Source organism: Pseudophryne corroboree, chromosome 6 (genome assembly GCF_028390025.1).
Source record: "Pseudophryne corroboree isolate aPseCor3 chromosome 6, aPseCor3.hap2, whole genome shotgun sequence".
Classification (NCBI taxonomy): Eukaryota; Metazoa; Chordata; class Amphibia; order Anura; family Myobatrachidae; genus Pseudophryne; species Pseudophryne corroboree.
This window is the reverse complement of record NC_086449.1, coordinates 714,783,529-714,808,154: the sequence shown is the minus strand read 5'-3', so window position 1 is coordinate 714,808,154 and position 24,626 is coordinate 714,783,529. Positions and strand designations below refer to the sequence as shown.

The window sequence follows — 24,626 nt, the reverse complement described above, 5'->3', positions numbered from 1 at the left end:
TAGCTCATGTGAAGGGGGAAAGGTCACCTCCTGCCTTTTTTCCCCATACATATGAACCCTCTTGTCAGGGACTGGGGTTTCCTCTGTGATATGCAACACATCCTTCATTGCTATAATCATATAACGGATGGCTTTAGCCAATTTAGGCTGTAACTTTGCATCATCGTAATCGACACTGGAGTCAGAATCCATGTCGGTATCTGTGTCAACAATTTGGGATAGTGGGCGCTTCTGAGACCCTGACGGCCTCTGCGACATCGGATCAGGCATGGGTTGAGACCCTGACTGTCCTAAGGTTTCAGCTTTGTCCAACCTTTTATGCAAGGAATTAACATTATCATTTAAAACCTTCCACATATCCATCCAATCAGGGGTCGGCGCCGTCGGCGGAGACCCCACATTCATTTGCTCCCGCTCTGCTTCCACATAGCCTTCCTCGTCAAACATGTAGACACAAGCGTACCGACACCACAAACACACAAAGGGTGCTCTTTTTTGAAGACAGTTCCCCCACAAGGCCCTTTGGAGAGACAGAGAAGAGAGTATGCCAGCACACACGCCAGCGCTATATGTCCCAGGAATCACACAGTAACTTAGTGTTAACCCAGTAGCTGCTGTATATTATGTTTTTGCGCCAAATTTATGTGCCCCCCCCCTCTCTTTTTACCCTCTTCTACCGTGAATCTGCAGGGGAGAGCCTGGGGAGCTTCCTCTCAGCGGAGCTGTGGAGAGAAAATGGCGCTGGTGAGTGCTGAGGAAGAAGCCCCGCCCCCTCGACGACGGGCTTCTGTCCCGCGTTTCTGTACACTATTATGGCGGGGGCTCATACATATATACAGTGCCCAACTGTATATGTGTAACTTTTGCCAAGAGGTCCTAATTGCTGCCCAGGGCGCCCCCCCCCCCCCCCCCACCCGGGCCCTGCACCCTACAGTGAACGGAATATGTGGGTGTAGTGTGGGAGCAATGGCGCACGGCTGCAGTGCTGTGCGCTACCTCAGTGAAGACTGGAGTCTTCTGCCGCCGATTTCGAAGTCTTCTTGCTTCTTTCACCCGGCTTTTGTCTTCCGGCTCTGCGAGGGGGACAGCGGCGCGGCTCCGGGATCGGACGACAAAGGGTGAGATCCTGTGTACGATCCCTCTGGAGCTAATGGTGTCCAGTAGCCTAAGAAGCAGGACCTATCTTCAGAGAGTAGGGCTGCTTCTCTCCCCTCAGTCCCACGATGCAGGGAGTCTGTTGCCAGCAGATCTCCCTGAAAATAAAAAACCTAACAAAATACTTTCTTATAGCAAGCTCAGGAGAGCTCACTAAATAGCACCCAGCACTTCCGGGCACAGATTCAAACTGAGGTCTGGAGGAGGTACATAGAGGGAGGAGCCAGAGCACACCAGAATCCAAATTCTTTCTTAAAGTTCCCATGTCTCCTGCGGAGCCCGTCTATTCCCCATGGTCCTTACGGAGTCCCCAGCATCCACTAGGACGTTAGAGAAAAATCTATTTATTTATTTTTAAAACCATGTCGACCATTTTTCATATGTCGACCATGCCAATGTCGACCAGTAGTGGTCGACCTTAACATGGTCGACCATCCAAACGGATACAGGTTGGCTGGTAGTTTATCCCTCTCCACTTTTCAAGGCTTAGTACATCTGCCCCTTTACCTCTCGACAAGCTCTGATACATCTTCCCTTTAGTGATTAGTGTAATGGTGTGTACACACGGTGCGATGCAATGTACAGCCAGACATTGACTATTTGACGTGGCCGGAGCCCGGCACACAGGTATAGCCAATTTTGGGCTGCCTGTCGGTATTTATCCTTGCGATGCCGATCCTGCGGGAAGACCCAATTTGCTGCATTTTACTCTGCAGATCACAGAAAACTTTGCCTCCTGAGTAGCTCTACAAATCAGCTGAGGCGGCACAGACCGAAATCTCTCCACTAGGTTAAATAAATTTTAGATCAGCACAAGCCCACCTGCGCTAATACACAGCAATTGGCAGCCAAGAATCTGTTAAAGAATGTTGCGTTACTCTGATACTAAGAAGAAACTTAACATTTACAACAGAATATCTGCACTGACCCTGATGCATACTGTCTGCGTGTAAAAGATTATCCATCACAAAAAGGAGATTTATGGTAGATTTACAATTGTTAAATCTCTTTCTGAGAGGTACACTCATTCCACAGGGAATATATCGGGGTGTAGAGTTGGATCTTGATCCGAGGCACCAAGAGGCTAAAGCTTTGACTGTTCCCAGGGTGCACTGTACCGCCTCCTCTATAGTCCCGCCTCCAGACACTGGCACTCAGTTTTGTTAACCAGTCCAATGCAGTAGCAGGTAAGAGAGAAGGTAGATGTTGGTCACATAGAACCACATTCTCACGACAGGAGAAGGGACTAGCGGCTAATGCCATACAAACCCAAAGAAGCTAACTGCGTCAGGGTGGGCGCCTTGTGGAATCCAGTGTACCTCGCAGAAAGATTTAACAATGGTAAGTCTACCATAAATATCCTTTTCTGCATCGGGGTACACGGATTCCACAGGGAATACATCGGGGATGTCCTAAAGCAGTTCCTCATGGGAGGGGACGCACTGTAGCGGGCACAAGAACTCTGCGTCCAAAAGGTAGCATCCTGGGAGGCGAAAGTATCAAAGGCATAAAACACTGAGGACCACGTAGCCGCCTTGCACAATTGTTCTGCGGACGCGCCACCCAAGAAGGTCCAACAGACCGAGCAGAACAGGCTTTGATAGCAGCAGGAGCTGGGAGCCCAGCCTGTGCATAGGCTTGTGCAATCACCATTCTAATCCATCTGGCCAAGGTTTGCTTATTCGCAGGCCAGCCACGTTTGTGAAAACCAAAAAAGTACAAAAAAGGAATCTGACCTCCTGATAGAGGCAGTCCTTTCCACATCCAAAGATCGTTCTTTGGAGGACAAACCAGAAGAGATGAAGGCCGGAACCACAATCTTCTAGTTAAGGTGAGAAGATACCACCTTAGGCAAATAACCTGGGCGAGTTCGAAGAACTGCCCGGTCACGGTGAAAAATGAGAAAGGGTGGATGACAGGACAAAGCGCTTAAGTCCGACACCCTCCTAGCAGAGGCAATAGCCAGCAGAAACACGACCTTAAGCGTAAGGCATTTAAGGTCCACAGACTCAAGAGGTTCAAATGGAGACTCTTGTATGGCATTCAGAACAGACAGATCCCATGTAGCCACAGGAGGGACATAGGGAGGCTGAATCCGTAAAACATCCTGAGTGAAAGTGTGAACGTCAGGAAGAGGTGCAATTTTTCTCTGAAACCACACCGACAAGGCAGATATATGGACCTTGAGGGAGGCCAGACGAAGGTCCAAGTCTAGGCCTTGTTGTAGAAAAGGCAAAAGCCTGGAAGTTCTGAAAGTATATGCATCATAACTCTTAGCAACACACCAGGTGAAGTAAGAATGCCAGGCCCTGTAATAAATCCAAGCCGAAGCCGATTTACGGGCTTTCAACATAGTTTGAATGACCGCCTCTGAATCCTTTCGCTCTCAGGAGTGATGCTTCAAGAGCCACGCCGTCAAAGCCAGTCTGGCCAGGTCTGGGTAGACACAAGGGCCCTGAATGAGGTCTGGGCATTGAGGAAGTAGAAGAGAACTCTCTACCGAGAGACCCTGCAGGTCTGAGATCCAATGCCGTCTGGGCCACGCTGGAGCGACTAAAAGTAGTATTCCTCCTTCTTGCTTGAACTTTCGTATTACCCTGGGCAGAAGTGACACTGGAGGGAACATGTATGGCAGCCAAAAATTCCATGGTATTGTCAGTGCGTCCACGAATGCTGCTTGAGGATCCCTTGTCCTTGCGTCGAAGACCGGAACCTTGTGCTTGTTTCGAGATGCCATCAGGTCTACATCTGGTAGGCCCCGCTTGTCCACTAGGAGTTGAAAGACTTCTGGATGAAGATTCCACTCTCCAGCGTGCACGTCATGACGACTGAGGAAGTCCACTTCCCAGTTGAGGACTCCCGGAATGAACACTGCCTATATTGCTGGCAGATGGCGTTCCGCCCATTGAAGGATCTTTGACACTTCCATTATTGCCATGCGGCTTTGAGTGCCGCCTTGATGACTTATGTACGCCACCGTGGTGGCGTTGTCCGATAGTACTTGAACAGGCCTGTTCTGTACCAGAGGCAGAGCAAGTGTCAACGCATTGAACATTGCCTGCAGTTCCAGAATGTTTATCGGGAGGAAAGATTCCTCCTTGGTCCATCGACCCTGGAGTGTTGCTCCAACACTGCGCCCCAACCCCGCAGACTGGCATCCGTTGTCAGTAGAACCCAGTTGGAGATCTAGAAGGGACTGCCCCTGCTTAACTGTCAGTCCTGTAGCCACCAGCTCAATGACCAACGTGCCTCGAGAGTCAAGGAGATCATTTGAGACCTGATCCGATGGGGCAATTCGTCCCACCTGGCAAGGATTAACCTTTGCAGAGGGTGGGAATGAAATTGAGCATACTCTACCATGTCGAAAACAGACACCATGAGGAAGTATCTGATCTTGTCCTGAAGTTTCAGGACCTTCACTGGAGACAGAAACAGTCTTTGGCTGTGGGCGTCAAGCAGTGCCCCCAGGTGCACCATGCTCCGGAGCAGGGACCAGCGAGGACTTCTTCCAATTGATGAGCCACCCGTGGGCTTGTAGGAATTGGACTGACATCTCCAGTTGACTGAGGAGGACATCTTGGGAGTGCGAGTCGTCCAGATACGGCAGGATCCCGATTCCCTGACGACGGAGGAAAGCCATCACGGCCATGACCTTGGTAAAAATCTGAGGTGCCGTGGCCAGTTCAAAAGGCAGAGCCTGGAATTGAAAATGAAGGTTGCCAATAGCAAACCGCAGATATTGCTGATGTGAAATGGCAATAAGTATGTGCAGGTAAGCATCCTGTATGTCCAGGGATACCATATAGTCCTCTGGTTCCATGGCCAGAATTTGGACACACTCAAACTTGTTCAATGATTTGAGGTTGAGGATAGGCCGGAAAGACCCATTTGGTTTCGGAACTAAAAAACAGGGTTGAATAGTAGCCCCTGCCTCTCTGAGACAGAGGTACCGGCACTACCACTCCTGTTTCCAGGAGGGATTGTAATACCAGGTGTAGAGCTTGCGCTTTCAACGGATCCGAGAGGATAACCATTGAACAGAACTAGCGAGGGCGACATCTCTTGAAAGATTGCATACCCGCCTAGTCATGCAGCAGGCTTGTCTGGTTTGTAAGCAGGCTGACGGGCGGCCCAAGATTGTTTCGATTTGTTTAGCCTTCGGAGCAGAAGGATTAGTACTTGGGAGAAACGAAGTCTTGGCCTTTGCAAAGTCAGACACAATCTTGTTCAGATCCTCCCCAAATAGTAGGTCTCCCTTAAAAAGGAAGCACCTCCAAGGTCTTTTTAGAGTCTAGATCCACTTTCCAGGACCTCAACCACAGAATCCGGCGAGCCAGTATAGACGTAGTAGATGCCTTGGCCGCCATGACCCCTGCATCAGAGGCCACCTCCTGAATATAGTGAGAGGCTGTGGTAATATACGACAGATATTGTCTGGCAGTGTCAGAAAAATCCTGAGGTAGCTCATCCTCAATTGCCTGAACCCATGCTTCAATTCCTTTTGCCGCCAAAGAGGCAGCCATAGTGGGTTTATGTACAGCACTAGTAGGAGTATAAATAGACTTCAGGCATCTCTCCACACACTTTTCTGTAGATTCCTTCAGTGAGGTGACAGGCAGAGTAGATGACACCACAAAATGGGCGGACATAAGAGTCCACTGGCGGTGGAGTTTCCCACTTGTTACTCAACTCCGCCGGGACAGGATAACGAGCTAGCATCTTTTTAGACAGGGAAAACTTCTTTCCTGGAGATGACCAGGATTCCTGACGTATGTCAATTAAAAGGTCAGAATGTGGTAAAACTACTTTAGCAACCTTCCGACATCTACACTTATCAGGTTTCTTAGCCGTAGCAGGGGGCACAATCTCACCATCAATTTGGAGAATCAGCTTGATAGCCTCCACAAGGTGGGTTGTAGATTCCTCATCAGAAGCAACTGCATCAGTGTCTGATGGATCAGTATATTCTCCATCCTCATCAGAAGAATTATCAGAATTATTAGTGGATTGTGAGGAAGAAATGGCCCGCTTAGATGACCCCTTAGCCCCAGAGGGTGGACTTTTGTCTAATCAAAGACTGATTTAATTGTTGTAAATGGGTAGACAGAGTATACGCCCATGGCGGATTAACTACAGGGACAATATGTGCCTGTAACGGCACTGGAGGTCCCACAGGGGGCATAAGACGCGTTACAAACGTAGTCAGCATATTTGAAAAAGCTGCCCAATGTGGGTCCTGATTGGCCACAGGTTCCGCAGGCGGACTGGGGGATGTATGACACCCAGCGCCTGAACCAGCAGCTAACACTTTCCCCACTGGTGAATCTGTGGCAACAGCACTGCATAATGCAGGAGCATCCACGGATGTCCCGCCCTGTGTAGCAGACATTGTATGGGATGTAGCCTTAGGGCGTAACAGTACAATATAGCCACACAAAACACAAAAAACAGCAAATAATCCTGTGTTTTTTGACAGTAAACGCAGAGCACAGACAGAGGATTTAAGCGGTGTGGGGTGACTGAGAAACACAAAAAACAGTATACCCTGTGTAGCACTATATATTATTTGAAACTCTGATGCACCTAGTTCCCCAGGGTACAGAATATAATGATAGCAAAACGTGTGATACACAAAAAATAAGAATTTACTTACCGATAATTCTATTTCTCATAGTCCGTGGTGGATGCTGGGGACTCCGTAAGGACCCTGGGGAATAGCGGCTCCGCAGGAGACTGGGCACATCTAAAGAAAGCTTTAGGACTACCTGGTGTGCACTAGCTCCTCCCCCTATGACTCTCCTCCAAGCCTCAGTTAGGATACTGTGCCCGGACGAGCGTACACAATAAGGAAGGATTTTGAATCCCGGGTAAGACTCATACCAGCCACACCAATCACACCGTATAACCTGTGATCTGAACCCAGTTAACAGCATGATAACAGAGGAGCCTCTGAAAGATGGCTCACAACAATAATAACCCGATTTTTGTAACAATAACTATGTACAAGTATTGCAGACAATCCGCACTTGGGATGGGCGCCCAGCATCCACTACGGACTATGAGAAATATAATTATCGGTAAGTAAATTCTTATTTTCTCTAACGTCCTAAGTGGATGCTGGGGACTCCGTAAGGACCCTGGGGATTATACCAAAGCTCCCAAACGGGCGGGAGAGTGCGGATGACTCTGCAGCACCAAATGAGAGAACTCCAGGTCCTCCTCAGCCAGGATATCAATTTTGTAGAATTTTACAAACGTATTTGCTCCTGACCAAGTAGCTGCTCGGCAAAGTTGTAAAGCCGAGACCCCTCGGGCAGCCGCCCAAGATGAGCCCACCTTCCTTGTGGAGTGGGCATTTACAGATTTTTGGCTGTGGCAGGCCTGCCACAGAATGCGCAAGCTGAATTGTACTACAAATCCAACGAGCAATAGTCTGCTTAGAAGCAGGAGCACCCAGCTTGCTGGGTGCACACAGGATAAACAGCGAGTCAGATTTCCTGACTCCAGCCGTCCTGGAAACATATATTTTCAGGGCACTGACAACGTCTAGCAACTTGGAGGCCTCCAAGTCCCTAGTAGCCGCAGGCACCACCAATAGGTTGGTTCAGGTGAGACGCTGAAACCACCTTAGGGAGAAACTGAGGACGAGTCCTCAATTCCGCCCTGTCCGAATGGAAAATCAGATAAGGGCTTTTTCAGGATAAAGCCGCCAATTCTGACACGCGCCTGGCCCAGGCCAGGGCCAACAGCATGACCACTTTCCATGTGAGATATTTTAACTCCACAGATTTAAGTGGTTCAAACCAATGTGACTTTTGGAACCCAAAACTACATTGAGATCCCAAAGTGCCACTGGAGGCACAAAAGGAGGCTGTATATGCAGTACCCCTTTTACAAACGTCTGAACTTCAGGGACTGAAGCTAGTTCTTTTTGGAAGAAAATTGACAGGGCCGAAATTTGGACCTTAATGGACCCCAATTTCAGGCCCATAGACACTCCTGTTTGCAGGAAATGTAGGAATCGACCCAGTTGAATTTCCTCCGTCGGGCCTTACTGGCCTCGCACCACGCAACATATTTTCGCCAATTGCGGTGATAATGTTTTTGCGGTTACATCCTTCCTGGCTTTGATCAGGATAGGGATGACTTCATCCGGAATGCCTTTTTTCCTTCAGGATCCGGCGTTCAACCACCATGCCGTCAAACGCAGCCGCGGTAAGTCTTGGAACAGACAGGGTCCTTGCTGGAGCAGGTCCCTTCTTAGAGGTAGAGGCCACGGATCCTCCGTGAGCATCTCTTGAAGTTCCGGCTACCAAGTCCTTCTTGGCCAATCCGGAGCCACGAATATAGTGCTTTCTCCTCTCCATCTTATCAATCTCAGTACCTTGGGTATGAGAGGCAGAGGAGGGAACACATACACTGACTGGTACACCCACGGTGTTACCAGAGCGTCTACAACTATTGCCTGAGGGTCTCTTGACCTGGCGCAATACCTGTCGAGTTTTTTAATCATGTGGACGACTTCTGGGTGAAGTCCCCACTCTCCCGGGTGGAGGTCGTGCTGAGGAAGTCTGCTTCCCAGTTGTCCACTCCCGGAATGAATACTGTTTACAGTGCTATCACATGATTTTCCGCCCAGCGAAGAATCCCTGCAGCTTCTGCCATTGCCCTCCTGCTTCTTGTGCCACCCTGTCTGTTTACGTGGGTGACTGCCATGATGTTGTCCGACTGGATCAATACCGGCTGACCTTGAAGCAGAGGTCTTGCTAAGCTTAGAGCATTGTAAATGGCCCTTAGCTTCAGGATATTTATGTGAAGTGATGTATCCAGGCTTGACCCTAAGCCCTGGATATTCCTTCCCTGTGTGACTGCTCCCCAGCCTCGCAGGCTGGCATCCGTTGTCACCAGGACCCAGTCCTGAATGCCGAATCTGCTGCCCTCTAGAAGATGAGCACTCTGCAACCACCACAGGATGGATACCCTTGTCCTTGGTGACAGGGTTATCCGCTGATGCATCTGAAAATGCGACCCGGACCATTTGTCCAGTAGGTTCCACTGGAAAGTTCTTGCGTGGAATCTAACGAATGGGATTGCTTCGTAGGAAGCCACCATTTTTACCCAGAACCCTTGTGCATTGATGCACTGAGACTTGGTTCGATTTTAGGAGGTTCCTGACTAGCTCGGATAACTCCCTGGCTTTCTCTTCCGGGAGAAACACCATTTTTCTGGACTGTGTCCAGGAACATCCCTAGGAAACAGAAGACAAGTCGTCGGAACTAGCTGCGATTTTGGAATATTGAGAATCCAATCGTGCTGCCGCAACACTACCTGAGATAGTGCTACACCGACTTCCAACTGTTCCCTGGATCTTACCCTTATCAGGGAATCGTCCAAGTAAGGGATAACTAAAATTCCCTTCCTTCGAAGGGATATCATTTCGGCCATTACCTTGGTAAAGACCCGGGGTGTCGTGGACCATCCCTACGGCAGCGTCTGAACTGATAGGGTACCTCAGGTTTATGGTACAGAACGGTCACTTGGTGAGAAGGGTAAATTTTGACATGAAGGTAAGCATCCTTGATGTCCCGAGACATCATGTAGTCCCCTTCTTCCAGGTTCGCAATCACTGCTCTGAGTGACTCAATCTTGAATTTGAACCTCTGTATGTAAGTGTTCAAAGATTTTAGATTTTAGATTTAGAATCGGTCTCACCGAGCCGTCTGGCTTCGGTACCACAATAGTGTGGAATAATACCCCGTTCCCTGTTGCAGGAGGGGTACCTTGATTATCACCTGCTGGGAATACAGCTTGTGAATGGCTTCCAAAACTGCCTCCCTGTCAGAGGGAGACGTCGGTAAAGCCGACTTTTGGAAACGGCGAGGGGGAGACGTCTCGAATTTCAATATGTACCCTTGAGATATTACCTGAAGGATCCAGGGGTCTACTTGCGAGTGAGCCCACTGCGCACTGAAATTCATTGAGAACGGGCCCCCACCGTGCCTGAGCTTGTAAGGCCCTAGCGTCATACTGAGGGCTTTGCAGAGGCGGGAAAGGATTTCTGTTCCTGGGAACTGGGTAATCTCTTCAGCCTTTTTCCTCTCCCTCTGTCACGAGCAGAAAAGAGGAACCTTTTGTCCGCTTGCCAACAAAGGACTGCGCCTGATAATACGGCGTCTTATTTTGAGAGGCGACCTGGGGTACAAACGTGGATTTCCCAGTTGTTGCCGTGGCCACCAGGTCTAAAAGACCGACCCCAAATGTCCCCTTTCAAAGGCAATACTTCCAAATGCCGTTTGGAATCCGCATCACCTGACCATTTTACTGGTAGAATTGGACAACGCACTTATACTTGATGCCAGTCGGCAATTATTCCGCTGTGCATCCTGCATATATAGAAATGCATCTTTTAAATGCTCTATAGGCAATAATATACTATCCTTATCTAGGATATCAATATTTCCAGTCAGGGAATCCGACCATGCCAACCCAGCACTGCACCTCCAGGCTGAGGCGATTGCTGGTCGCAGTATAACACCAGTATGTGTGTGAATACATTTTTGGATACCTTCCTGCTTTCTATCAGCAGGATCCTTAAGGGCGGCCATCTCATGAGAGGGTAGAGCCCTTGTTCTTACAAGCGTGTGAGCGCCTTATCCCCCCTAGGGGGTGTTTCCCAACGCACCCTAACCTCTGGCGGGAAAGGGTATACAGCCAATACTTTTTAAGAAATTATCAATTGTTATCGGGGGGAAACCCACGCATCATCACACATTTTATTTCTCAGATTCAGGAAAACTACAGGTAGTTTTTCCCTCACCGAACATAATACCCCTTTTTGGTGGTACTCGTATTATCAGAAATGTATAAAACATTTTCCATTGTCTCAATCATGTAACGTGTGGCCCTACTGGAAATCACGGTTGTCTCTTCACCGTCGACACAGGAGTCAGTATCCGTGTCGGCGTCTGTATCTGCCATCTGAGGTAACGGGCGCTTTAGAGCCCCTGACGGCCTATGAGACGTCTGGACAGGCACAAGCTGAGTAGCCGGCTGTCTCATGTCAACCACTGTTTTTTTTTTTTTTTTATACAGAGCCGACACTGTCACGTAATTTTCAACAGTACATCCACTCAGGTGTCGACCCCCTAGGTGGTGACATCACTGTTACAGACACTCTGCTCCGTCTCCACATCATTTTTCTCCTCATACATGTCGACACAAACGTACCGACACACAGCACACACACAGGGAATGCTCTGATAGAGGACAGGACCCCACTAGCCATTTGGGGAGACAGAGGGAGAGTATGCCAGCACACACCAAAGCGCTATATATATATATATATATATATATATATATATATATATATATATATATATATATATATATATATATATATATATACATATACATATATATATATACATACACAGGGATAACCTTATATAAGTGTTTTTCCCCTTATAGCTGCTGTATGTTCTAATACTGCGCCTAATTAGTGCCCCCCTCTCTTTTTTTTTAACCCTTTCTGTAGTGTAGTGACTGCAGGGAAGAGCCAGGGAGCTTCCCTCCAACTGAGCTGTGAGGGAAAATGGCGCCAGTGTGCTGAGGAGATAGGCTCCGCCCCCTTTTCGGCGGCCTTATCACCCGTTTTTCTGTATATTCTGGCAGGGGTTAAATGCATCCATATAGCCCAGGAGCTATATGTGATGTATTTTTTGCCATGTAAGGTATTTTTATCATGATTTATTGCGTCTCAGGGCGCCCCCCCCAGCGCCCTGCACCCTCAGTGACCGGAGTATGAAGTGTGCTGAGAGCAATGGCGCACAGCTGCAGTGCTGTGCGCTACCTTATTGAAGACAGGAACGTCTTCTGCCGCCGATTTTTCCGGACCTCTTCGCTCTTCTGGCTCTGTAAGGGGGCCGGCGGCGCGGCTCCGGGACCCATCCAGGCTGGGCCTGTGATCGTCCCTCTGGAGCTAATGTCCAGTAGCCAAGAAGCCCAATCCACTCTGCACGCAGTGAGTTCGCTTCTTCTCCCCTTAGTCCCTCGATGCAGTGAGCCTGTTGCCAGCAGGTCTCACTGAAAATAACAAACCTAAACTAAAACTTTCACTAAGAAGCTCAGGAGAGCCCCTAGTGTGCACCCTTCTCGTCGGGCACAGAAATCTAACTGGGGCTTGGAGGAGGGTCATAGGGGGAGGAGCCAGTGCACACCAGTTAGTCCTAAAGCTTTCTTTAGATGTGCCCAGTCTCCTGCGGAGCCGCTATTCCCCAGGGTCCTTACGGAGTCCCCAGCATCCACTTAGGACGTTAGAGAAATAGAAAACCACACAGCAGCTACAGGCACACTCAGTCACAGGTACACTGCAGGAATTACATATAAACAATAAAACTGCACTGGACTAGTAAATTACATATAGGCATAACAATGCACAGTAAACACTGGATGTATATCACAGAATACTTGTACTAAATATTCAGCTAGCAGTACACTTGTTCTTAACTAACACCGTCTAAAATGACATATAGAATACTTAAGTGTCTGTAAATGCACAGCGCTGATGATACAGGCGGATTTACAGAGGAGACCGTGCCCAGCAGTCCCGGAGATCAGCCCAGCTATGTAATGGCGCCAAAATCTCAGTCAGGGAGTGAGGTAGAGAGAACTGCAGCTCCAGGGCGGGAACACCAGCAGTAGATGACGCCTGGGGCTGGGGGAGGAGCTACAGGTCAGCGCCTTATCCCCTCTGCTGGACTTCACCACCGGGTACTGTGGAGCCTTTTATAAACAAATTTTAATAAATCCGACCTGTGCTCCTTGCCCTGGTGGATATAGTGGGGTAGGATATAGTGTGACAGTGTTCACGCCAGCTGCGCGGCCCGTCTCCCGGGACCGAATCGCGATTTATCGGCGGGTTTCACCTGGGGGAACCCTCTTACCTCCTCCCTTTAGTGCAGCCACCCGATCCTGGAGAGCAACAGCGGTGGTGTGCCTGAAAACCGGTGCGTCTCCGCTGCAAGTACCCGGGAACTCGGCCGCGGGAGTATGCAGCGCTGCTGAGGGAGGTGATGGAGCCACAGGACAGCATGTCATAAGGACATAGAAAGTGCTGTGGCCCTTGGAGTCTTCTAAAAAGATCTTTTCAGGGCTGCCTAGCGCAGCCCCACCTGCACTGCAGACAACTCACAAACTGAGCTCCAGTGCCTGGAGGTGGGGCTATAGAGGAGGCGGTACAGTGCATCCTGGGAACAGTCAAAGCTTTAGCCTGTTGGTGCCTCGGATCAAGATCCAACTTTACACCCCAATGTTATTCCCTGCGGAAGCCCAGTGTACCCCGCTGCAGAAAAAAGGTTTTGAAAATGAACATGGAGGTTACCTTGCTGCCTCGCCGTGGCCTAGGAATACCAGCTTTCACCACTTTGGTAGGAAGAGGAGGGTCTGAAAAAGAAAGAAAAGAAAAACCATGACACCCATGCATTTAGACTAACAGATTGGAGAAAACCTCATTCTTCATCAGCATACTATAAAGTCACCAGCATTATCTTTGCAATGACAACAGAGAACTATAGTGATGGGCATTACTTTTTTTTTTTTTTTCACACGGCTACAGCTCTCATCTAAATGGAGCAATTCAATTGTTTACACTGATGGGCGCATGATTTCTGCTCAACCCTCCTATGGTGGCAATCAAAAACCAGTCCAAGGTCTGGCTTTTGGGCGCCCAAACGCAGTGCGCACAATGAGTGTTGAAATGCGCAATAAGTAATGGGGATCCAGAAACTCCTGTCCATCAGCACAAACAATTGAATATTGCCTGACAAGCTGTGGGCTCTAGAAAACAATTGAATTCTCCCCTAAGAATTAAGTGCTCTACTATGAACCAAATATTAGTTACCAAATGAACACGAAAGACCATGGGGGGTCAATTCTATTCAGCGACAGTTGAATAGCGCCGGGAATTAGCTCCCATCGCTATTCAATTCAGCTCACGTTAAGTCGGCGAAGGCCCGTTCTCGCCGACTTAACAAGCTGAATTGTCGGGAGAACGGGCATTCTCCGACTCAACTCCCCGGCGCGGCCCGACAGAATCAGCCTCGCGGCAGCACTTTTGTCAGTTTTCTTCTTTCATCCCCCGGTGGTGAGAGAATAATTCCCGACAATTGGTGTCACTTGGCGCTGTATTGAATAGTGCCGGGAGCTAACTCCCGGCGCTATTTAACGGTCGCTGAATAGAATTGACCCCCATAAGAATTGATTAGCAAAGAAAAAACACTTTCACGCGAAAAATGAAAACACAAAATATATAGCCACATATTTCCGTATTGCACAGTAATATGCACCTAAACACAAGGGACCGGGAAATATATAAAAGCCAATTCAAGCTATTTACTGTTGGTGATATAGAAAGCAGGGAGCGGTGGGGAGGTTTGTTTCTTTCAAGGATACAATGTATGTATGCATTACACAGACCACCAACATCCAACCTGAAAGAATATTGCTTAAAATATTACATTGTTCCCCCACACTGCACACCTGGCTATTTCCTTTATTTAATTATACTATTCTCTCATATTAGTACAAAATCTAACATAGGCCAGATGGGAGAGAGTGATAAATTGCATGGTGAAAAATTAACAGCCAATCAGCTCCTAACTGTCATTTTTCAAAACCCGCATGTAACAAGGTAGTTAGAAGCGGATAGGCTTTCACTTTATCACCGTGCTATTTATCACTCTCCAATGCTTGATAAATCTGGGCCTTGGTATGCAAACTGAAAATACAATTTAAGCCCACTTGGTATCACCCATCTGAGGTCTAAATAGCTATAGGTGTTTAATGGTAAACAGTCCGTAAATGTCATCAGGTAAACTGTTTAGCCACTAAAAGACATTATATATATATATATATATATATATATATATATATATATATATATATATATATATATATTATATATATATAATTATTATTATTTTTTTACCATACTGACTTAAAAATAAATAAATAATAATCCTCTCAGATTAGGTCACCAGTCAACCAGATTTAACGTCGTTCAAAGGCAACATACTTGAGGGAGTTATTCTGCTAGTAGTCGGACATATTGTGCCAAAAGTGTTGATCAGTCCAGTGTATTAATGCACCAAAAAACTGACTCAATAAAGCTTAGTGATGATCAAGATGCCTAGATAACAAAGTTACTGTGGGTACCCAATGTGTGGCACAATTACTGCCTACATTTTGCAGAGTCACACACAGCAGGAGGCCAGCTGCACACTTGAAGTCAGAGGGCCACACAATGCAACTAAACCTGTCTAAAGCAGTGGTTAGGGCGCCCAAACAATGGACTTTGCACACATTTCTTCTCACACCTCATGAGGCAGCGAGAAAAAGGTCTACCCCGCGACTAACAGCGTCTAAATGGAGCAATAATTGAATTGCTTTGGAAAACAATTGAATCCTCCCCTAAGAGCCTTCTAACCAGGGTTTACTGCTCCTATTGACTGATTGCAGATCAGAAAATTGTTCCAGCAATTGAATATTCCTATGTGGACTTTGGCATTCTGTGAGCTTGCCAAAATGGAGGGAGACTTTGGGCTTTGCCCCTAGCTCGTTGGTACAGCACTCCGGCAGAATGGTAAGGAGGTTCTTTCAAATTATATATTCGGTTTGGTTCTGTGAACCGACTGGTGATTATAAAAGTGCTATAATCTGTGGTTTCTCCTTTTTACAATTATAGACTCTAAAGTTTGGTATATTGTACTATACACCCAGATAATTTCGTACAAAGAAAGACTGGGTCTGCCAGATGGTACATAAAGCTGCTGCCTCTGAGCAAAGCAGCCGGCATGTGCAGCCAAAGAAACATTAACCCAGTATCCAGATTACTTCCCGATAACAAAAGTAAAATCAAAGAAGTAAATGCTGGTCCTGGGATAAGGCCAGAACCTAAACACTGGCACAACTTTTCTACAGGCCAAATTATAAGCCAACACTACAGGAAGACTTTTAGGGGATGATTCAAATGTTTTTCCCCAACAAACGACAAAGCAATTCAATTAGTGCTGTCTGTACACAGGTGCTGCAGAGGGGACACTTTCTTCTCTCAGCCCCCTGAGGTGACGAGAAAAATTGTGCGAAAAGTCTGTGGCCAAATGTCTGTCCGAGTGTCCTAACCAGTATTTAAGAGGGGTTTAGCCACTGCACACGACTAAACCCTATGTATTTGGAATTAATGGGCAACTGAATTGCTCCATCGCGTGTTCATAATAATTGAATTCTCACCTTGGTGCTACGTCCTTCACAAGGCACAAGCACCTTTGTACAGTTATAGCCAAGGGGTGATATTAGCTATACTTATGTGAAAAAAAACAGAGATAAATGACAGGGTGAACTGTCGGCAACCTCTAAATTATTTGCTCAATTCTACAACATTACCAATTAATTACTTTTACACCAATCTCATCCAAAAAGCATCCACCATAGCAGCGAAATCTAGAGTGGAAAGGAAAACTAGGAAAGTTAAGGGATTGGTGTTCTGCAACTCCAAAGATTTTTGTGTAATATAAAAAGTAGAATTTTTTTTTTTTGCTTTTACGAACAGGTGGAAATCCAGCAGTGCAACACTAAGTTACGCCTGCACTTACCAAATGTTGGCAACCAGGAATCTTAATTCTCAAAGTTAATTTTGCAAGGACTAAAAATAAATAGCATTATCCTACAATACAGCCCTATACAAAGTGGTATCCAATTGGCTGTGGTAATTTACTGCGGATAACTGGTTCGCAAAGGGGGCTATTCTATTAGCCCCAATAGCTGGCACTTATCCATCGATGCTGGCACGCATTGAGGATTGGTTTCGAATGCCTCAGGCGGGCAAAGCCAAACTGCTGATATGAGACTTTTTCCCCACGATAAAATCAGCGAAAATACATACAACCACAGCTTTTCGCAGACCCTATGTATTTTCGGAAGACAAATGGTGGCTATTCAAACAATGTAATTGGATTCTGGTAATATATAAATTTATAAAAAAAAAAAAATCAGTAATAAAATAAAAAGAAACCTCGAAATCCCCCGTTTTTCATGTCCGCTGCATTATTGCAGTTAATTGGATACCCCCCTAATATATTTATTTTATGAATCTTAATTTGTCCACATACATTCCAAACAGAGTATTGTAGTTACCAAAATAGAGGATGGGATTCAGTTAGCTGCAGGCCTCCATAGTAGCCATGATGTTCATAAAAAAGGTCTATGGCGGTAACGAAAACCAAAATATCCTGTGGTTACCTGATTTGCCCTATTAGTGAGGCACAAGCTTTCTAGGAATTCTAGTTCATAACATAAGAAAAAGTATCAGATACAAAATTAAGTACAAAAATATTACAAAATAAACAATAGTTTATAATAAAATTAGTGTGTACGGTTACCAATCACATCACATTAGCCATAGTTTGCATGTTCAAACCATGCACTTTGTCTGAAGGTGTATGCATGTGTGGCTTTCACTGCACACTGTCGCAGCACAGGCCCGGCTGTGTATCGGTCGCCTGCAGCATATTCGGTGATAAGGTGTCCTTCAGAAAACATATGGGATAAGTTCATAGTGTGACGTGGCCTGCAGACAATCCACTGTGTGATAGTGCCAGGGGCGGGTCGGCAGCACACATGGCTGGAAGGAGTGATCAGCAGTATAGAGGAGGACTAGCAGCCACTGAGCACTCTTGCACAGGAGCACTGCCGAGACTAATAACTACCGAAACATGCAGGCTTAATACAGAACGTAATGGCATGCACAGGCCACGACTGGTTTATCCGTTTCCGTAAGGCAAAAAAAAAGTAACTCAGGGAGGGTTGAACAAAGCAGGATCAGCCCATGTGATCTATCTCACACGCTCACTTGTGACAGTACTGCTATTCCATGCCCTGCAGCTAAAAGATGGGAGAGATTCCTTATCAGAGCAGCCATTTACAGCTTTTAGTACATTTAATAAATGTGCGTCTCAAAACTAAAGGCTTTCAATTTGTAAGTGTTCCCCTCCTGTGCAAAAGTTACACTTTATTTTTATTTTTACAAATCTAGGTAAAATAAGAATTTACTTACCGATAATTCTATTTCTCGGAGTCCGTAGTGGATGCTGGGGTTCCTGAAAGGACCATGGGGAATAGCGGCTCCGCAGGAGACAGGGCACAAAAAGTAAAGCTTTAGGATCAGGTGGTGTGCACTGGCTCCTCCCCCTATGACCCTCCTCCAAGCCTCAGTTAGGATACTGTGCCCGGACGAGCGTACACAATAAGGAAGGATTTTGAATCCCGGGTAAGACTCATACCAGCCACACCAATCACACTGTACAACCTGTGATCTGAACCCAGTTAACAGTATGATAACAGCGGAGCCTCTGAAAGATGGCTCACAACAATAATAACCCGATTTTTTGTAACTATGTACAAGTAATGCAGATAATCCGCACTTGGGATGGGCGCCCAGCATCCACTACGGACTCCGAGAAATAGAATTATCGGTAAGTAAATTCTTATTTTCTCTATCGTCCTAGTGGATGCTGGGGTTCCTGAAAGGACCATGGGGATTATACCAAAGCTCCCAAACGGGCGGGAGAGTGCGGATGACTCTGCAGCACCGAATGAGAGAACTCCAGGTCCTCCTCAGCCAGGGTATCAAATTTGTAGAATTTTGCAAACGTGTTTGCCCCTGACCAAGTAGCAGCTCGGCAAAGTTGTAATGCCGAGACCCCTCGGGCAGCCGCCCAAGATGAGCCCACCTTCCTTGTGGAATGGGCATTTACATATTTTGGCTGTGGCAGGCCTGCCACAGAATGTGCAAGCTGAATTGTATTACACATCCAACTAGCAATAGTCTGCTTAGAAGCAAGAGCACCCAGTTTGTTGGGTGCATACAGGACAACAGCAAGTCAGTTTTCCTGACTCCAGCCGTCCTGGAACCTATACTTTCAGGGCCCTGACAACATCCAGCAACTTGGAGTCCTCCAAGTCCCTAGTAGGCGCAAGGCACCACAATAAGCTGGTTCAGGTGAAACACTGACACCAACTTAGGGAGAGAACTGGGGACGAGTCCGCAGCTCTGCCCTGTCCGAATGGACAAACAGATATGGGCTTTTTTGAGAAAAAAAAGCACCAATTTGACACTCGCCTGGCCCAGGCCAGGGCCAAGAGCATGGTCACTTTTCATGTGAGATGCTTCAAATCCACAGATTTGACTGGTTTTAAACCAATGTGATTTGAGGAATCCCAGAACTACGTTGAGATCCCACAGTGCCACTGGAGGCACAAAAGGGGGTTGTATATGCAATACTCCCTTGACAAACTTCTGGACTTCAGGAACTGAAGCCAATTCTTTTTGGAAGAAAATCGACAGGGCCGAAATTTGAACCTTAATGGGCCCCAATTTGAGGCCCATAGACACTCCTGTTTGCAGGAAATGCAGGAATCGACCGAGTTGAAATTTCTTCGTGGGGCCTTCCTGGCCTCACACCACGCAACATATTTTCGCCACATGTGGTGATAATGTTGTGCGGTCACCTCCTTCCTGGCTTTGACCAGGGTAGGAATGACCTCTTCCGGAATGCCTTTTTCCCTTAGGATCCGGCGTTCCACCGCCATGCCGTCAAACGCAGCTGCGGTAAGTCTTGGAACAGACATGGTACTTGCTGAAGCAAGTCCCTTCTTAGCGGCAGAGGCCATAAGTCCTCTGTGAGCATCTCTTGAAGTTCCGGGTACCAAGTCCTTCTTGGCCAATCCGGAGCCATGAGTATAGTTCTTACTCCTCTACGTCTTATAATTCTCAGTACCTTAGGTATGAGAAGCAGAGTAGGGAACACATACACCGACTGGTACACCCACGGTGTTACCAGAACGTCCACAGCTATTGCCTGAGGGTCTCTTGACCTGGCGCAATACCTGTCCCGTTTTTTGTTCAGACGGGACGCCATCATGTCCACCTTGGTATTTCCCAACGGTTCACAATCATGTGGAAAAACTTCCCGATGAAGTTTCCACTCTCCCGGGTGGAGGTCGTGCCTGCTGAGGAAGTCTGCTTCCCAGTTTCCACTCCCGGAATGAAACACTGCTGACAGTGCTATCACATGATTTTCCGCCCAGCGAAAAGTCCTTGCAGTTTTTGCCCTTGCCCTCCTGCTTCTTGTGCCGCCCTGTCTGTTTACGTGGGCGACTGCCGTGATGTTTTTCCCACTGGATCAATACCGGCTGACCTTGAAGCAGAGGTCTTGCTAAGCTTAGAGCATTATAAATTTACCCTTAGCTCCAGTATATTTATGTGGAGAAAAGTCTCCAGACTTGATCACACTCCCTGGAAATTTTTTCCTTGTGTGACTGCTCCCCAGCCTCTCGGGCTGGCCTCCGTGGTCACCAGCATCCAATCCTGAATGCCGAATCTGCGGCCCTCTAGAAGATGAGCACTCTGTAACCACCACAGGAGAGACACCCTTGTCCTTGGATATAGGGTTATCCGCTGATGCATCTGAAGATGCGATCCGGACCATTTGTCCAGCAGATCCCACTGAAAAGTTCTTGCGTGAAATCTGCCGAATGGAATTGCTTCGTAGGAAGCCACCATTTTTACCAGGACCCTTGTGCAATGATGCACTGACACTTTTCCTGGTTTTAGGAGGTTCTTGACTAGCTCGGATAACTCCCTGGCTTTCTCTTCCGGGAGAAACACCTTTTTCTGGACTGTGTCCAGAATCATCCCTAGGCACAGCAGACGTGTCGTCAGGATCAGCTGCGATTTTGGAATATTTAGAATCCACCCGTGCTGTTGTAGCAGTATCTGAGATAGTGCTACTCCGACCTCCAACTGTTCCCTGGACTTTGCCCTTATCAGGAGATCGTCCAAGTAAGGGGTAATTTAAGACGCCTTTTCTTCGAAGAAGAATCATCATTTCGGCCATTACCTTGGTAAAGACCCGGGGTGCCGTGGACAATCCAAACGGCAGCGTCTGAAACTGATAGTGACAGTTCTATACCACGAACCTGAGGTACCCTTAGTGAGAAGGGCAAATTTGGGACATGGAGGTAAGCATCCCTGATGTCCCGGGACACTATATAGTCCCCTTCTTCCTGGTTCGTTATCACTGCTCTGAGTGACTCCCTCTTGCTTTGAACCTTTGTAAGTGTTCAAATTTTTTAGATTTAGAATAGGTCTCACCTAGCCTTCTGGCTTCAGTACCACAATATAGTGTGGAATAATACCCCTTTCCTTGTTGTAGGAGGGGTAATTTGATTATCACCTGCTGGGAATACAGCTTGTGAATTTTTTTCCATACTGCCTCCTTGTCGGAGGGAGACCTTGGTAAAGCAGACTTCAGGAGCCTGCGAGGGGGAAACGTTTCGACATTCCAATCTGTACCCCTGGGATACTACTTGTAGGATCCAAGGGTCCTGTACGGTCCCAGCGTCATGCTGAGAGCTTGGCAGAAGCGGTGGAAGGCTTCTGTTCCTGGGAATGGGCTGCCTGCTGCAGTCTTCTTCCCTTTCCTCTATCCCTGGGCAAATATGACTCTTATAGGGACGAAAGGACGGAGGCTGAAAAGACGGTGTCTTTTTCTGCAGAGATGTGACTTAGGGTAAAAACGGTGGATTTTCCAGCAGTTGCCGTGGCCACCAGGTCCGATGGACCGACCCCAAATAACTCCTCTTCCTTTATACGGCAATACACCTTTGTGCCGTTTGGAATCTGCATCACCTGACCACTGTCGTGTCCATAAACATCTTCTGGCAGATATGGACATCGCACTTACTCTTGATGCCAGAGTGCAAATATCCCTCTGTGCATCTCGCATATATAGAAATGCATCCTTTAAATGCTCTATAGTCAATAAAATACTGTCCCTGTCAAGGGTATCAATATTTTTAGTCAGGGAATCCGACCAAGCCACCCCAGCTCTGCACATCCAGGCTGAGGCGATCGCTGGTCGCAGTATAACACCAGTATGTGTGTATATACTTTTATATGATATTTTCCAGCCTCCTGTCAGCTGGTTCCTTGAGGACGGCCCTATATATAGACGGTACCGCCACTTGTTTTGATAAGCGTGTGAGCGCCTTATCCACCCTAAGGGGTGTTTCCCAACGCGCCCTAACTTCTGGCGGGGAAGGGTATACCGCCAATAATTTTCTATCGGGGGGAACCCACGCATCATCACACACTTCATTTAATTTATCTGATTCAGGAAAAACTACAGGTAGTTTTTTCACATCCCACATAATACCCTCTTTTGTGGTACTTGTAGTATCAGAAATATGTAACCCCTCCTTCATTGCCCTTAACGTGTGGCCCTAATAAGGAATACGTTTGTTTATTCACCGTCGACACTGGATTCAGTGTCCGTGTCTGTGTCGACCGACTAAGGTAAACGGGCGTTTTAAAACCCCTGACGGTGTTTTTGAGACGTCTGGACCGGTACTAATTGTTTGTCGGCCGTCTCATGTCGTCAACCGACCTTGCAGCGTGTTGACATTATCACGTAATTCCCTAAATAAGCCATCCATTCCGGTGTCGACTCCCTAGAGAGTGACATCACCATTACAGGCAATTGCTCCGCCTCCTCACCAACATCGTCCTCATACATGTCGACACACGTACCGACACACAGCACACACACAGGGAATGCTCTGATAGAGGACAGGACCCACTAGCCCTTTGGAGAGACAGAGGGAGAGTTTGCCAGCACACACCAAAAAACGCTATAATTATATAGGGACAACCTTATATAAGTGTTTTCCCTTATAGCATCTTTTTATATATTTCTAACGCCAAATTAGTGCCCCCCCTCTCTGTTTTAACCCTGTTTCTGTAGTGCAGTGCAGGGGAGAGCCTGGGAGCCTTCCCTCCAGCCTTTCTGTGAGGGAAAATGGCGCTGTGTGCTGAGGAGATAGGCCCCGCCCCTTTTTCGGCGGGCTCGTCTCCCGCTCTTCAACGGATTCTGGCAGGGGTTAAATATCTCCATATAGCCCCCGGAGGCTATATGTGAGGTATTTTTTGCCAAAAAATAGGTTTACATTGCCTCCCAGGGCGCCCCCCTCCCAGCGCCCTGCACCCTCAGTGACTGCTGTGTGAAGTGTGCTGAGAGCAATGGCGCACAGCTGCAGTGCTGTGCGCTACCTTAAGAAGACTGAGGAGTCTTCTGCCGCCGATTCTGGACCTTCTTCTCTTTTCAGCATCTGCAAGGGGGCCGGCGGCGAGGCTCCGGTGACCATCCAGGCTGTACCTGTGATCGTCCCTCTGGAGCTAATGTCCAGTAGCCAAAGAAGCCAATCCATCCTGCACGCAGGTGAGTTCACTTCTTCTCCCCTAAGTCCCTCGTTGCAGTGATCCTGTTGCCAGCAGGACTCACTGTAAAATAAAAAACCTAAGCTAAACTTTTCTAAGCAGCTCTTTAGGAGAGCCACCTAGATTGCACCCTTCTCGGCCGGGCACAAAAATCTAACTGAGGCTTGGAGGAGGGTCATAGGGGGAGGAGCCAGTGCACACCACCTGATCCTAAAGCTTTACTTTTTGTGCCCTGTCTCCTGCGGAGCCGCTATTCCCCATGGTCCTTTCAGGAACCCCAGCATCCACTAGGACGATAGAGAAAATGGGTTATATGTAAAATGGATTTTCGTTTATTTTGCTTTTATAGGGGTCAATTCAATGTGGCTTGAATAGCGCAAAGAATTAGATCTATTAGATCTATATATCCCGGTGCTATTCAATTCAGCACGATGACACCCGATAAGAGGCTTTATCATCGCACCCCTCCGGCCGTGCGAGCAGAAATCCGACAAAAGTGGTGGAGCAGTGCTGTTTTCTACCCTTAGCGCAGTAGAAACAGCTTCGTGCTGGGCACTTAAGTCGGAGAATGCCGGTTCTTGTGACAAAACACCCTGTTTAGTCTGCGAGTACCGGCCTTCAACATAACAATGTGCTAATTTCCGGTGCTATTCGATTAACGCTGCATTTTTAAAAAAAAATTTTAAATAATGTAACGCTCAGCTGCCATCAATTCTCAGCTCTCGATGTGTAACTGTGCGTAGCAGCATTCCGGTACAATACCATCCCACGTAATCCAGCACACTTCTATGAGTTCTGGGGCATTCAGAAATCTTGGTGTTCGCCAGGTGTTGGAATGAAAATAGTAAAAACTGGCAATTCGCGCTCAGTGCCACGAACTGTATACCATCTTAAATATTATTAATCAACACCATATAAATGCTTAATTTTTATTATATTAAGCAGGACCTTTGTTTAAAAGCACCGCTATGTGCAGGTCAGGTGTCTCTATAAAATCCAAGTATCCCTTATGAGGCCAAGAGAGACTAAACAAGGCAGTTTTAATATCTAATTCCATTGCCGTTCTAAATCCATCGGTCAAAGCTTTCGATGATCAGTGGCTTTAACAAACCGTGTGTTAATAAATCAGGCTCCAAGTCAG

General features: G+C 47.3%; 1 protein-coding gene across 4 annotated transcripts in view; it reads right to left on the bottom strand.

Annotated features, from left to right (window-relative positions):
* The window catches only part of LARP1 (La ribonucleoprotein 1, translational regulator), a 145,287-nt gene that overhangs the window by 80,571 nt on the left and 40,090 nt on the right, over positions 1 to 24,626 (bottom strand). For all 4 annotated transcript variants that reach the window (XM_063928359.1, XM_063928360.1, XM_063928361.1 and 1 more), the window contains exon 2: positions 13,535 to 13,596. In XM_063928359.1, coding sequence (XP_063784429.1) covers positions 13,535 to 13,596 — 62 coding nt within the window. The remainder of the gene's footprint in view (positions 1 to 13,534; positions 13,597 to 24,626) is intronic.